At 45.7% G+C, this 15,856-nt stretch overlaps 2 protein-coding genes across 3 annotated transcripts in view; both read left to right on the plus strand.

Moving 5' to 3' along the window:
* Nucleotides 1–7,191, plus strand: part of RBBP5 (RB binding protein 5, histone lysine methyltransferase complex subunit) — a 27,632-nt gene extending 20,441 nt beyond the window's left edge. Inside the window, exon 14 of one of the 2 annotated variants that reach the window (XM_084866140.1) lies at nucleotides 5,277–7,191. In XM_084866140.1, the coding sequence (XP_084722266.1) occupies nucleotides 5,277–5,305 (29 nt within the window). In that variant the 3' untranslated portion in view covers nucleotides 5,306–7,191. The remainder of the gene's footprint in view (nucleotides 1–5,276) is intronic. The other variant, XM_084866139.1, reaches the window with a different exon arrangement.
* TMEM81 (transmembrane protein 81) lies at nucleotides 7,177–11,307 on the plus strand. Its single transcript, XM_084866141.1, has one exon. It carries the CDS (start codon nucleotides 8,645–8,647, stop codon nucleotides 9,422–9,424), a length of 780 nt encoding a protein of 259 aa, XP_084722267.1. The 5' UTR covers nucleotides 7,177–8,644; the 3' UTR covers nucleotides 9,425–11,307.
* The last annotated feature ends 4,549 nt before the right edge of the window (nucleotides 11,308–15,856 follow it).

Genomic DNA, 15,856 nt, shown 5'->3' on the forward strand with positions numbered 1-15,856 from the left:
CTTTCTCTCTCTCTCTCTCCCTTTATCTCTCTCTCTCTCACACACTCACTCTCTCTCTGTCTCTCTGCCAGTAGTCTAGAAGCAGCAATTAAGTTGTTCGTAGTACTGTCATAACAAAAAAAGATGAGTTGTTTTGTTTTTCAAACAAGTGATTACCAAAAAGACAGAAACTACAGTATCTTTGTAGCTCCTTAACACCTAAGCCTTTTGAAACTTACTGAGTTTTCTCACTTTTATATGATTGAGGAATTTTTGTAAGGGGATGGGAGAACAGTTTCAGTTTTCTATCAAATATTTGTGACTCTAGGCTTTGGTCTCTTGTTTGGAAACTAGTAATCAAATTAGAATCCATTTCTATTCAAACATTGTTGGGTTTTAGAAACTTTTTGTTTTATGTACAAAGCCATTTAGTTAATACAGTTCTCTGAGTTTTTGGCGTCTAGGTCAGTAGACTCAGCGCCCCAATGATAAAATATCTGCCCCCTCTCCTCCTGCCTTGCTTTACAATTGTAATGAATATGTGATGATGAGATGCTGCACTGGGATATAAGACACTTAAGTCAGTTCATCAGTGTGCACACGACTTCTGCGAGAAGCTGAAGCAGGCCCAGTTACTCATCATTTTGAGTATTCTGCCTCAAATGAGCTAGACTTCAGTTTTTCACTGCCCAACAGCTTTTCACTGAACATTCCTACTTTTTCACAGCACAACACCTTACCACTGAGAACCCCCACTTTTCCCAACGTTTATGGTGCTTCACTGATAGCTATCACCTCCACATTCAATCCGCTGAAGGCTCTGTCTGTATATTTTAAATAGCCTGAAAGAGTTATATGGGTATCGTCAATAAAGATTGCAGATTAGTAATTGACTCATTAAATAAAATTGATTCTTTTATAACCCACTTCTTGCACACTTCTGCTACTACAGAAGACACAGTTTAAGGTGTAAGTAGATTTTTCTGGCCCAGGAGTTGGAAATGCTTCAGGGTGACTTAAAAGTTGGCCAAACATAGTGAATTAATTTAAATATTCCAGGACACAGTCCTCTAGCTCCTTCAAAAGCTGCCTGTAATTAATCATTTGCTTTGTGAGAGTAAATGCTTGGTAAATAAACCATTAAGTTTTCTCTCTATGATAGAGTGATCTCAACTTTACGTTTAGTTGGTGTGGTCACTGGCAGTAACTAAATGTCTCCGACATTCGCCAAACTGGGTTTCTGCCGGAGGCACCGGTGAGGTGCTGCTGGTGTTTGCAGAGTGTGACAGCAGAGGGTTCTCAGCTGTGCTTCCGAAAGGTCTGAGAGAGTCAGAAGCAAAATGTTGGCAAGTTTACTCAACCTTAAAGAAGTGGGTCTTTATTCATTAAACGTTTCAAAATACTGAATACAGTTTTCAGGGATACTTTGAACTATATGTGGACTACATATTTTAGTACTGGTACAAGTCAGCATTTCAAAGCTCCTTCTAGAATGAACAGAAACCATTATCAGGGGCCTATTGGAAGTTTGTTTCCACTCACTTTGCCGACAAGGTTAAATGAGTCACCAACCTCATTAAAGGCTAGAATCTATATCTTGGAATAGCTGGGTGCTTCAAACTGGATTTTTATTTCTACATCCTTAGGCACTTGAATTTGTCAACCTTAACTAGAACAGCTATTTTAACAGCTTTACCCTTTATTTTTTATTTCTTAAATGTATTTTGTTGATTTTTACAGAGAGGAAGGGAGAGGGAGCTAGAAACATCGATCAGCTGCCTCCTGCACACTCCTACTGGGAGTGTGCCCACAACCAAGGTTACATGCCCTTGACCGGAATCGAACCTGGGACCCTTTAGTCCACAGGCCAATGCTCTATCCACTGAGCCAAACCAGTTAGGGCACAGCATTACCCTTTAAAAAAAACTAGAGGAGACTTTTATATAAGAGAGCCAGGGTGATGATACATTTACTGACAACAGACAAAACAGTTGCGTAGTTACTGCAGACATTTCACCAACATCTCATGATTGCGTGCATGCGAGCTTCCCCATATAACCTAGGCTTCATTCTGCCCTTTTCTCCTTTCTTCGCTGGCCCTGGTGCCCTGGCCTTTTGCTGAATGGAAACCTCAAAACTGAAATGGTCAGATTAAACCCAAGTTTGCTGAGAGTCAGGACCATTAAGAAACCTCCAAGGGACATTGTGGTTTGGTTCCAAGACTTTCTCAGAGAGCTGCATCCGGCTTTATTCTCCAGCTGCAGCTTGGTTAGGATCTTTGTGGAGTGTGGTGCAACTGGGGATTACAGGTAACTCAATTACAAGTCTCAATTGCAAGACAACCCATCATATCTTTGTGTAGGATTTTTCAGGCAAAAGTGGGGCTTCATCCAATGCGATGGTCAGGTTGGAGGGCCCTGAGCAAGCACAGGCTGACTGGCACAGTCTGGCTGGCACAGGCTATTAATTTTCAGATAGTCCCCAAGGCCATAGAGAAAACAACTCTGGTATTTGAGTTTCATGTTCTTCTACACCTTGGGGATTCTCAGTAAAACGCAGTGTACATTCATTGTAGATAGATTTCCCCGAGGTATTCAGAAGTGAAGTCTGACCCAGAATGCCTGAGGCTGCACCGTCTTCAGAAATCAGTTCGGGTGTTTGCTTCAGCAGCACGTAGACTAAAACTGGGACGCTCCAGAGATGAGCATGGCCCCCGTGCAAGGATCACACACCCCTCCCAAATCAATTCAGTCTGAGGGTTTTTGTAGATTCAAAACCTTGAATATACAGTTCAAGGTCACCTCCCTCAAAATGCCCTAGTTTTGTATTCAAACTAAATTATTTGAAGGCAGGATTATAGGTGTAGGTTGTGTGTTACTGCTCATATTACATAAAAGACAACTGTTTGTTAATATCTGCAATTTAGGAGTTATTGAATAAACTGTTTGGCAAGCACTGATTGGCCCTGACAAAGCTGCTATAGTGTGTTTGTATTGGAACAGGACATTAAGAATTTCAAAGGGGTTTGGAAGACACATAAATTATATAGAAATAATCTGCTCTCGGAATCCAAAGCCACAGAAAATTCTTCCCTATCAAACAGCTCCTCAGCATTGGATAACATCCATGAAGACACACTCTGTGATTAGGGAGGACCCATCAGTAAAGTGTGGTAGAGGACCTGACCTTGGGACTTTTTGGAAAGACCAAACCAACATGGTACTTATCAGGTCCCCACAATGTCCTTATTAGATACTCTCCAGAGGACAGTCCTCAGATCAGAAACGTGAGATGCAAGCAGAACCACCAGTGTCCCGTTACCCTGCAACTGCTCCAGGATCGCCCAGGAACTAGGGCTCCTTGGCAGTAACCGTCAGCAGTAGCAAGTGTGACAGCGCTGTTGTCTGTCAGCTTGTGTGGTCTGAAGGCCTGGTGAGATGGTGGGCAGGAAGGGGCTGGTGTGCACTTGGGTCTAATAGGAATGCAATGACCCAGATGACCAGCGGCGCTGCTTCTGGGGGAGGACAGACACAGGGAAATTTCCCTGCACATGGCCTCCCACTACCCCGCCTAATGCTGGCCCACCACCCTGGACCTCCTGACCATCTCCGGAATCTGTGATTGTTTTGAGAGCTTGGTAGTGAGTGAGGGTTTTTATTCCCTTTGCTTCTTAAAAAAATATCAGTCAAATAATTTATGAATTTCTGCTAAAATCAGATAACTATTTAGATATTTTTTCTCATTCTTTGATTTTTTATTAGCTGACTAAGGTAATGTTTGAAAATCAGTATTGAGCCCTGGCCACTGTGACTCAGTTGATTGAACATCTATCTTTCTCTTTTTCTTCTGTCTCTCACTCCCTTTCTCTTCATCTCACTGTAGAATCAATAAAACATATTTATTTAAAAAAATCGATATCCAGTATTTTCTTAAGCCACTGGCTTGGGCTGCTATTAGAAGGTACTAGTAGGAGCTGCTCATCTTCCGCTGAATTTTCTGTTAATGTAGATTGCCTTTCTGTTGCAAGTCAACACTGCATGCCTTTGAGCAGACTGAGTTGCCTGGAGGTCTTCCCTTGTGCTCCTGTTTCTGTGTACCTTGTCGTGCTCGTAGTATGATTGCTCTGGTTTTGATTTATTTTGATTTTCCTATCATGATTTAGGCTTTAAATGTCAATGTTGCATTCATTTTAAATCATTAAAACTAGATTGATGAGGGTACGTACCTGAGGGGACAATCAGCAAAACTAACCTTAAAGTGTTAAGTAGCATAGATTCTTCTATCTCAAGACATTTAAGAAATGTACTCAAGAGATTAATTATTATGTTTTTGTTGAGAGAGATCTGCATAATAGGTGCTTACTACACTTTTACTGAACAATATAAAGTTTAAATTTGATTTTTGACAATATAGCATCCAGGAAGAGTATAATTTCAGCCTGTTCTCAGGCAAATGGAAATATATTTTTATGCCAGTTTTCATTTGTGCTCTAATTTTTACTTAAAAAATCAGAGTAAAAGCAGTATGTAAATGGGTACTTTCATAACTTGGGCCATTATTTTTTATTTTACATTCAAGTGGCATGTTCTCCCCCATTCCCAATGCCACCTGGGAGGATTTTCTTCACCTCGTTCTCTTTTTACACTTCCCAGTTAATATTTCATAACCCATGTAAGGATGCCCCTCAGAGCTTGAACAGCTCCTGTGGGACAATCAGGAAAGTGTTCATTTGATTTTACTATTGAGGATTTTACTTATTGATCAGTTGTTGGCACATAGAAATGCCAATGGTAGTTTTCATTAACATTTCATCCTATTTGAAATTCTAAGGTGATGATGAGAATGTCCCTTAAGGAATAGGGGTACTTGGGAAAGGGTTTGTTGCTCACTGATAACATTTAGTGTCTAATTAGCCTAATATATGAAAGACTTGAAGATGTCGGGCCCTAGAATTTCCTTTACTTACTGTATTTTTGGGGTTACAATGCAATATTTGTTAACACCCTTGGAGAATGGTTAATTAGCAGCCTAGAAAGAGGGTAGATCTCTGGTCATTGTGCCTTCTTTGCCCTTTAGGGCAGTACCGAGGCAGTGTGGGGTCGAGGTTTGGGTTTTGGATTATTGCCTCAGTGAAGAAGAGTAAGTGGGAGTTGGAGTTGGTTTTAGCTTAAAGGGGAGAGGGGAAGGGATTCTTAGCCCATGTGTGCTTGTCCTGCATCATTCAGCATCCAGCAGTATTTTGTGGGTAACTGGTCTAAGTTGATACTAAAAGAAATCTTTTTGTGTCTGATCTCTAGCAGGGGGAGCAATCTCTGAACTGTTATGAAGATCCTTGAAGTGCTTCGATCTTCTCCACTTTTCCATCATGTGGCTCTGGACACTTCAGTCATTTGAAAGTGACTTTAAAGCAAATGCCTCTGCTTCGCTCAGGAGGTGGAAGGAGTGAATTTTATGTTTGAATGAAGAAGTGAATTATGAACGAAGAGTACGCCCCTTCCCTTTCAAGCATAAGTCCAAATAGGCTCTCAGGAATGCGGATTTGTGAAGACATCAAATGGGAGTTTGACTCACACTTTAATCTGAGTTACATTGCTGGAGAAAAGATACTTGTTTTGCTCATCTAATCTCTGTACCCAGCATCATTTTGACTTGTCATTTCCTGTCTCCTACCTGCCTTCTCTCCTCGGTGCATGTCCTTGAGTAACTTGTTCTTATCTGAAACTCTGCTACCAGTATCCTTGGAAAACTTCTGTTGCATATTCTTCCATTTTGAAACTTACCATTGGCCAGATTCCTCCTGTGTTTCCATATTGAGTACAAAGGATGGGCAAAGAAGAGAGCGCTTGAAACATTTGACATTTTTAGAAAGGGAAGAACGATGAGAAAGTCCTAATGGACCCCATTTGGCTCAAGCTGGGCTGCAAGAGGGGTTTTTGTTTTCCTTTCACTGCATGTTCCCTCCAGTTTGGTTCATTCACACATTAATCATGTTTTTTTTTTGTGTGTGTGTGTGTGTGTAGTTTTTTTTTTTTTAAGGTAGCTAGTTTCATTTGTCTCCAGCAAAGAATCATCAGTAGTTTATATTGCTTTACTTGTGCTGGCTTCCAGAGATGGAAACAAACCAAGGTGTCTCTCAGCAGGCTTCTTTTTTATCGGGGTGGGGGAATCTATGCAAGAACTACAGTAAAGCCGCCCAAAATCAAAGCAGCAGCAACAGTTCAAATCACAGATGAAGGAACAAACCTTTCTTATCATTGCTTGTGAATATCTGTCCTTCTGTCAGTCATCGCATCTTCCCCTCCTTGTATCCAAGCTCCTTTTCCTTATGACATGTTCCAGACACTTCCTTTCTATGAAAGGTTGCTTAGCTTTTAAAAAAATTTTTTTACATCTTGCTTTTGCTGTTCTTTTATATAAAAGGTAGCAGATTGGATGAATGTGTACATTAGCTGTTTGAAATTCTCTGAAAATCCAGAGTAAAGAAACCAGGTGTGTGTTGGGGGAGTGGGGGGGTACAGGGGTGGGGGGTTGGTCACTGGTCTGAGGAGAGCTTTTAGCTGACCAGAGTGCTTAACCTGCATCACCATTTTCACAGGGTTTTCAAAGGGGAGTTTGCACACTGCTTGTTGTGAAATCTCTATAAGCTGGTGGGCGCTCCTCTAGGATTGGATTTTAGGATGGAAATTAAGGTAGAGCACATCAGTCAGAGCCTCTGTCCTATTCCACGTTTTCGAACCAAAATATTCAGTGGTTGATGAGCTGTCCTTGAGTCAGTTGCAACATGTCTATATTTTTAGATGCCACTACTTTTTCCTCAAATGCTTGTTTTGTGAATTTCATTTCATATTTCATCTCAGACCAGTGGTTGAGATTAGTAGGTGGCTCACTGACATATTTTCATTTGCAGACATTCCATTCCACATCTGTGTGCTGTGTATTGCAGTAGTGTGCAAACCAACACAAAGGCTTCTGGCAGCAGCTCCTCATAATTATTTATGCTTTTGGAATTTTTTCAGATCCTGAAATCTGTCCATTTCAGTGTGATTTTCTCAATTTGTACCGTATAAGCGTATTATCTTCTTCCCCTTTTTCACCTCCCTCCTTTTGTTTTCTAATGCTCCGTAGTTTTGTACAAGATGAGACTTAGCCTTGGGTACTTCTTGCTGAAGCTTTAATGCTTTGTAAATAAAATTGGATGTTTATTAAAGAGCAGGTGTAGATGCGTGTTTGTAGGCACTCACCACTTCTGAAACTCACCTGCCCCTTTGCTTTATGACAGAAAAGGATCTTTCTTCGTGAAAATACAGAGCTGGGAGGGGAATGGATGCTCAGGTATCCAGGTTTCTGCCTCTGGACAAGATTATAAATAAACCATTCAAACAAAAGGTGTTACAAAGATCATCTAGGAATGATCTCTTCATATTTTTAAATGCAGTGTAAGTGTGTGTAATGGCTCTGTGGAGGCCCCAGTGCTGGGAGGTGTTCTGTAGGTTATAGAAACGCATGCGAGGAGGTTCCTGCCTTCCAAGGAGCTTCTTAACACCCATGAGCACAGTTCAGTTCCCCTCTACTGGCCCTTTCCCCCTGGATTAAATAGCTTCAGAACCCACTGAATATGTGTTGTCTCTTAACAAGATGTTTCATAAAGGCTAGTTTACTGTTTGCTTTTAATCATCACATCTGAGTGTTTGCCTACTAATCTTTTCTATTATGTGACAGAATCCGTCTTTGACATCATAGCTGTTTCATAGCAACATTGGCCCAAGTGAAAGATGAGCTCCTCTAGCCTCCAGGAGGAAGGGCATAGGCCGAGGCAGGGAGAATCGTGCGTCCTCTCCTCCAGAGAATTCCTTTGTGTCCTTGGGAAGAAAAGTGCCTGGGAGGTGGAGAGGAGCTTTCATGTCGGTACCTTGCTGAGAACAGTTGATTTTTAAAAGGGCTCTTGGCCCTTGTCTTCATGAATTTTTATTTCTGTTTAAAATTCCTTACACAGGAACAGTATCTCACACTTTACAAAGTATTTTTGTGTACACTTTTTCATTTGATGCTCAAAATGACCTTCCTGAAATAGGCATGAAGGTTTTCAACTTACAGAGGAGAAATTAGACATATTGGTTCTGGATATGTCACTTGCCTCCTAGTTTGGAGTTCTTAGTCCTTTTTATAGAAGGTTTAGGAGCATTGAGAGTCAGTAACTTAATTCAAGGTGGTCCTCTCTTTTAAGACTTGATTTCTTACTTGGTCAGATTTAGCTGGGGTTTTGAAACCCTTTAAATTAGATCCACAATTTGGCTGGGAGGGGAAAGAGTGAGGGACACTCACTCTTTGAAGTCAAGTAGTTAAGGTTGTTTGGAAATTCACTTCAGCTTCTGAGATCTTTGTCTTCCCCAGAGGTGGACTTAAAGTATTGAAAGAATTGGAAAGAAGGGATTGGTAAGAGGGTCACTAATAAGCAGAGGTGGTAAAGCAGCAGCATGGTGACTCCTGCCTGTGGCCTCACCTGTTAATAAGGATGGACTTTGGCTTATGAAGTGGCGGTGCATGCATCATATCTTCTAACTTTGAAGGATATCTCATGTCGAAGGAACTGAGTTATGATATCATAGAGGATTCAACTGGAACACCTGGAGGTGCTGTCCGAGAGCAGTGAAATGTCTACTGAGATATGATGACCTTGGCCACTAGTTTTGTCCTTAGAAGCCTGGTGCTGGCCTTCTACATGCCTTTTGTCATGACTGTCCCTAAAACACTGGCCATCCCTGAGAAGCTGAAAGAAGCTGTGGGGAAAGTCATTGTCAACGCCACCGCCTGTACTGTCACCTGTGGCCTTGGCTACAAGGAGGAGACCGTCTGTGAGGTGGGCCCTGATGGAGTGCGAAGGAAGTGTACATCTCAGCGCTTGGAATGTCTGACCAACTGGATCTGTGGGATGCTCCATTACACGGTCCTCAAAGGCAAGGAATTCGAGCTGAGCTGTCTGAGTTCAGACATCCTGGAGATCGGGCAGGAAGCGTTCCGGTTCACCTGGAGACTTGCTCGGGGTATCATCTCCACGAATGATGAGGTCTTCAAGCCCTTCCGAGCCAGTTCCCACTTCGTGAGGTTCAGATATATTCAGGAGGTGGACTCGGGGACCTACCGCTGTGATGTGCAGCTGTTAGAAAACTTGAGACTTGTCAAGAGGCTCTATTTTGGGGTGAGGGTCCTTCTTCCTAAGTTGGTGAGGCTGAATTTTCAGCAGTCCCTCACTGAGGATCAGAAGTTAGTAGATGAGGGCCTGGCAGTGAATCTGGGTAACTATTCCAGGCCTTACCGTCCACCTTGGAGAAAGAAGGTGGCGATAGCCTTGGGCATAGGCATTACTAGTGGAGTGGTGAGCACTGTGATGTTGGGCATTGCCTTGTACAGCGGGTGGCGGACGACCAATGGCAATGCCAGCCTCTAGACCTAACAGGCCTTGCTCCTGAAGGACTGGCTGCCCAGGAAGCGGGACTTGACTGCTCAGGAAATCAAGCTAGATTTTCAGGGGAGCGTCTGGCTGCCTGATTGTGGACCAGCTAGAAGGGAGGGTTTCCAGAGCCAAAAGAGTGAGTGGGGGTGTGGAGAAGGGACAGCATCTTGGTAGCATTGGGCAGTATCTCAACTGTGTCCCAGATGGGCCTCTTTTTGAACTTCCCTGCTCACTAGGTACCCAGATAACCTTACTGCACGCATCTCTTCTTCTGCTGGGAAGAGTTCTGTCTTCCAAATTTGCATTTATTTTTCTATCCTTTACATCTGGTATATCTCCCCTCCACTTTCTCCCTTTGAGCAGCAAAATCACATAGAAGGGTACATTAATAATAGCTTTTCTAGTGAAAACACTTTTTTCCTCAATAAAAATAATCGACAGTAGCTGTATGGCGATAATCTTTCCTACTCTTGAGTTAAAAATTTCTTGCACTTGTTTTAATTGTCCCATAATTGGTTAGTCTTTTATTTTCCACCAATTTCTTAGAATAGATATTGAACAAATTGCTTTGTGAACCAGATCCAAGGTCAGCAATGACATCTGACTCGGTATAGAATAGACCCTCACTAAACGTTAATGATTTATCAGCCCCTCTCCTTCCTCCCAGGTGAACCCTCTTATTCAGTGCAACATTGATTCCTGGCAACACACTGGAGTCTGCATCTGATAGGTTTCCCCTGAAAAGTGCCTTGGCTTGCTCCCTACTTCCCTCCTAGCTCTCTCTGCGCCCTGAAGCATGTGTTCCTGGAAAGGTCAAGCCTATTTGGTTTCTTACGGCAGCCACGGCCCCTTAAGGGGAGATTAGTGCCTCCCGCCACGGGAAATCCAATCTAAGACCCTCAGAGGCCATTCCGACTGTCAGAGATAATTGGCTTGTAGAACCGTCAGGGAAAAGGCTCTTCTTGGCTGTAGCCAAGCTAATTCTAAGAAACTTACAGCATTTCTTCCCCTCACTTTTCTCCGGCTACAGGGGATGTAGTAGAAACCAAGACTTGGACCAGTGGTTCTCTTCTCTAGCCGAGTCTGAACCACCTGGATGAGCTTTTGAAATATGATTCCTGAGCCCTGGGGATGCTAATTCAGTTCAGTGATGGCCAATGGGTCTCTATGATTTCCTCTGCTTTTAATTTAAAAAAACAACAACACGTCAAACCCATAGAGAAGTTGAAAGAAAGGTTTGGTGACACCCATAGACTCTTTACCTAAATTCATCAACTTTGAACGTTTTGCTGCAAGTATCTTCCTAATTACTGATTTTCCTGAACCACTTGAAAGCTAGTCACAGCCTTTAGTCCTAAATTATGTATGCACCTCATAATAAGGGCATTCCCTGGTATCACTGCAATATCTTCATCACATCTTAAGAAAATGAACTGTTCCCTAATCTCATATGTCATTTGTGTCTTTTAATTTTCCTAAAATCTTAGAGCTTTTTAACTTAAATTTTGATCCAGGATCAAGTGGAAGTTAACCTATTACATTTGGTTGTTTCTCTTACGTCTTATTTTACAACAGGTCGGCTTATTTCTGTTGTTTTTCATGACATTGATTTGAAGAGTCTAGCTAGGTCCGTTCTTGAACAGCGTCCCATGATCTAGATTCATCATTGTTTCCTGATGATTAGGTTCTGAGGAATGAACCTTCCACATTTTGACAAGAGCCTGTGCAGATGATGACGTGTATTTACTACATCACCTCAATAGGCGCATGACGCCAGTTTGAACTGCTGTCGATAGGCCTCTCTAAAGATATATAAGGAAGTTAATCCTTGTAATTATTTGTATTACAACCGTATTAGTAAACCTACTTTTGCCCACTCCAGTATGTTTTTCTCCTTTTGTAATTAATCTGTGGGATGATACTTCGTGATTATCTGGTTTTCTTAAAAAATCTCCCCAAACATTTTGGAATCCATTCATGATCCTTACCTTATCATGGCATGTGGGGGTTGCAAATTGTTGGTTCTTTACATTTATCATGTCTATGTTTATAAGCCTGCAGTTTTCTGTAAAGAAGAGCTGCTCTTTTGACTATTTTTGAGGTCTCAATGGATTCTCTTTTTAGTCGGTGAATTTTATATAATCCATTACTGTTGTCATGTTTTTGATATTCAAATTGTCCCCAGTTTTGGCTAGGAGGAGTCCCTTCAAGCCAGCTCTTTTGTCCTTTAGATGTGATTCCATTTGGCTTTGAGCATGTCCTTGCTTCCTAGTACAAGATGTCTCAGGTCCACATTCGGACTTTCTCCAACCCGGAATCTGCTGTTTCTCCAGGAGCTCTGCCTCCTGTGAGTGTGGGGCAGAAACCAAGGGCTGGGCGCTGGATGTGCTTGTTGCACTGTGGAGTCACTGCTTTTGGGTCCTTTCAGTGTCCTAGGTTCGTAGAAATCATAAGTTCAAAGCATGTTTGTTTTGTAGGAGTGGTGTAGGCCAGTGGTCGGCAAACCGTGGCTCTTTGGCCCCTTGAGTTTTTAGCAAAGGCCAGCTTAGGAGTACCCAAATTAAGTTAATAACAATGTACCTATCTATATAGTTTAAGTTTAAAAAAATTGGCTCTCAAAAGAAATCTCAATTGTGCTGTTGATATTTGGCTCTGTTGACTAATGAGTTTGCCGACCTCTGGTATAGGTAATTCTGCTTCATAGTGAAGATTGAGGACCACTGGCCTAGGCCGTGCACAGGGAGTCTTTACTATTGCTCTTATTTTGAGAAGACCTTACATTTCACACACACACACACACACACACACACACACACACACACACGCCCCTTTCCCCCTCTCTCTACCTCAGAGGGGATGGGTTTCAGAAGACCTGGGTTCTGCTTCTGTTTTTACTCGTAACTGTACAATGGAGTAAGCGCTGACCCTCTGAGGTCCTCATCTTTGAAACACATGATTGTAAGGATCAAATGAGGTCCTGTGAGTGAAACTGCCTGTAGACTGAAGGACTGGCTGTGAGTGGGACAGAGTTATTTCTGATGCCTGTTAGTTCCGTACCAGACAGTTGGCTGAAGCAGTCAGGAGAGAGCTTGCTATACTTTCAAAGGCCATTAAAACAACATCTCTGTAGGTAACTCAAGATGACATTGCTGAGGGAGGGAGGGAGGAGGTTGGGGGTTCGATTCCACATTTTACAGATGGAGAGAGACCGAGACCCAAGTCCCTTCTGTCACTTTGCAGCACGTCAGTGGCCACGCCTGGAAGGAATGTTGTGCAGATCTAGGTTTATAGCCCTCTGCACATTGTACTCCTGGACTTTGACTCTTGAGAGTGCGAAGGGATTGAACGGGGACAAAAACAAAAGGCCCTAAGATGTGTTAGTGAAGACTTAAACACAACTCAGTTCACTGAATTCTGTGATTGTAATCAGCCTTGAGGGCCAGGGAGATGCTGAGCGGACTAAAATTTGGGGTCAGAGTGGCCAATGGCCCAGCAGCCCTTTTGGGTGCAAAGTGAAAGGGGTGAGCCTGTTGAGGTATCATTGCCGTCCGTGCTGGCCCCTCAGGGTACGTAGGTGAGCTCCTGTCCAAGAGGCTGTTCTATTTCTCAGGCTGAGTAGCTAGTAGAGGGGCCTTCGTGTCCGCCTCCCCAACCTCTGAAAAAGGGAGGAGACCTACCTGCTGTGCAGGGAACATGTAACACAGGTGTGGTGGTGTCTGCTGACTGCCTGGGAGATGTTGCAGCTGGGAGCCATGACTGGGAACTCCAGTTCTACTGGGTGCTGTTGAGCGGACACCTATTCTCCAGGTGGGGGTCACTACGTCTCTGCAGGGAGAAGCCTGCCCTTGGGGACAGTTGAGTCAATACCTCCAATGTCTTAAAAACCGGGCACCTTGAAAGACAAGCCCTGCTGACCGCCCATTGTGTTGTCTGGCCGTGTGCTGCTTGGGCTTCCCCAAACCTCCTGGCAGATTCCTCCCACAGGACTGCATGGCTGTCATTGTGACTGCCTTGAGTTGCCTGGGGCCGGGGGAGGTAGGGCCAGGAGCCCACCCGGGGTTAGGGAACAGGGGGAGGAGGTGCTGGAGCTGATGATAAAACACCCACAGCTGGCTCCGGCTGCCTCCGCAGGTGGAGAAACCGTCTTTATTTCAGAACTGCCTGCTACCAGAGTCAATAACTATCGTTACAAGAAGTACAAGAGAGAGAGAGAGAGAGTCAGACAGACAACGGGCCAGTGGGAGTGGTTCCGTCTGAACAAACACCGAGCCAGGTCCGCGGTCCGAAGAAGCCCCGGGCCTTGCGGGCCAGGAGCCTTTCTAAGCTTCGCAAGCCCTGGAGAAGTGGGTAAGTTGGAGTGCGGGGACCAAGGCAGGGCCCAGCCCACAAGGGCATGAGGCTTCCCGGCTCTAGGCAAAGCTGCTTGTCCTTCTTCCCCCTCTCCAGTTCCCTTCTGTTGTACCTTCCCCAAACTAGGACCATATACATAGACAGCCACCAGGCACCGCTTTCCCTGGGGCTCATTGACGTCCCTTTAGAATGCCTCGCCAGTCCCCCACACCCTCCAGGAGCCTCTGGCCACCTCACTCATCCCCAGGACAGAGCCCAGGGGAGGCCTGCCCAGGGAAATGGGCACCACTCCTGGGCCTCAGGGCAGGTGAGGACACCGCTGTCCCTGCGACAGGAGCCCAGGTGGCAGCCATTCTGAGGCCAGGAGGACAGTCCTCTGGCTGGGAAAGGGATGCAGGAGTAAAATCGTCAACCAGCCTGGGCGCTTGTCCAGAGCACAGCCTGGGTGGTTCTCGGACGGCCAGGAGGCAGTGCCTGCTGGGCATCGGCTGCCTGGGTGAGCTCCCGCCCTCTGTGATGTGGCAGGGGCATAGCCGATGGGCGCGCCAGGACTCCTGTGCCGGCACCTTTGGCTCTAAGAATGTGGGCCCTGGAGGGACACCCCTCAGCACCTCCCCACCCTCCAGTCCTCACCTCACTGGACCCCAGCTGCCCACATTCCTCACGGCTTTCTTAGGAAGGTAGAGGCTTCTGCTATCCAGGCTCTCCCTGCAGACGCCTCCGTCTCACTTCAGGCTCTTCATCAAAAGAAAAAGCCCCCCAGCCTGGCCCTTCTGTTTCTTGGCAGCATCTGGATCATTGGGTGGCAGTAGACAACCTGACCTTGCTGGGTCCCAAGACCCCATCCCCAGAGAGCTGCCCTCCCTGGGCCTGTCAGACCACGAGGCCAGGTAGCCAAGGTCACGGTGAGGAGCCCTGAGCCCAAGGACACAGCAGAGAGACTCGCCTGGGCCCTGAGGTGGTGTCCGTGGGCTGTCTCTGTCCCTAGTCCTCAAGGCACTTACTGGCCACTAAACTGTGGGGGACAGTACTTGTTGCTCGGGCCTGGGAGGAGAGAGGGAGACCCAGATGGAGCAGCAGAGGAGATGAAAATCAGAGGCCCCTGGGCAGGAAGACTGAAAAACCATCTCATCTCCTCTGCCCCCAGAGAGCTCCTGTCCAGGAGGCTGTTCTATTGCCCAAGCCTGCGCGTCCTCATGAAACCTGAGCTCTACCTGAAGTCTCCAGCTGTCAGGACGTGGTGTCAGGATAGTCCCGCATCCCTGGGACAGGTCCTCCCGCACAGGGGTTCGCTCTCCCTGGGACTGGGTTTCCCCAGTGAGAACCCCTCCCCAGCTCCCAGAGGCCGGCCTTCCTCCCAATGGGCCTCCTCAGAGCTAAGACACTGGTGGTGTCTGTTGACTCAAGACTGCATGCAGCCTCCAGCTGCGCTGGTTAGACACCATGCCAAACTCCTCCTCCCTCTGGGCCCAGCACAGACACCTGTGCCCTGATCCCCTGGCTGTGAGGACAGACTCAGCTAAACCTTGGAAGGCTGCCTCCTTCGAGCATCCCCTTTCTGACAGAGCAAGGCATGGCGGAACCACCGCCCCCGAGGTCAGCCCGGAGGCGAGGCGAAGTTCGTGGTCCCTGAGGGGTCACAGAGCTGAGCCCGGCACCTGGCAGGGGATCGGGGGTGGGGGTGGAGGGGAGAAAGCAGGTGAGGGGATGTGATCTGGTGTCTCCAGGGAGGCAGTCCTGAGCTGGGGTGGGTGGTGGGGAGAAGAGGTGTGAGTTTGCATTTTTGAAAAAAAAACACAAAAAAACGGTAGTGGGTAAACACATCAACATAAGCCTGCTCAGGAAAACAGAGCAGGACTCGAACGTTTAAAAAACCATAGCAAAATAGGGCTCTGACTGTAAATGGCAAACACCAGGCATGGGGGCCCGTCCCCTACAAGATGCCGGTCCTGCTGCTCGGGGATGTCAGCGGCCACCAGTCAGCACAGGTGGGGCCGCCGCTGGCCCCTGGGTACCGGGAGTCCCTGTCCCAGCCTCGGCCTCTGGGAACAAGGGTCAGGGGCACGGGGGCTTTAA

The sequence above is a fragment of the Pipistrellus hanaki genome (genome assembly GCF_964339955.1).
Source record: "Pipistrellus hanaki genome assembly, chromosome: 18".
Taxonomy (NCBI): domain Eukaryota; kingdom Metazoa; phylum Chordata; class Mammalia; order Chiroptera; family Vespertilionidae; genus Pipistrellus; species Pipistrellus hanaki.

Excerpts from the sequence above, each read along its gene's own strand:
- TMEM81 (XM_084866141.1), top strand. The coding sequence starts at position 8,645 with ATGATGACCTTGGCCACTAGTTTTGTCCTTAGAAGCCTGGTGCTGGCC.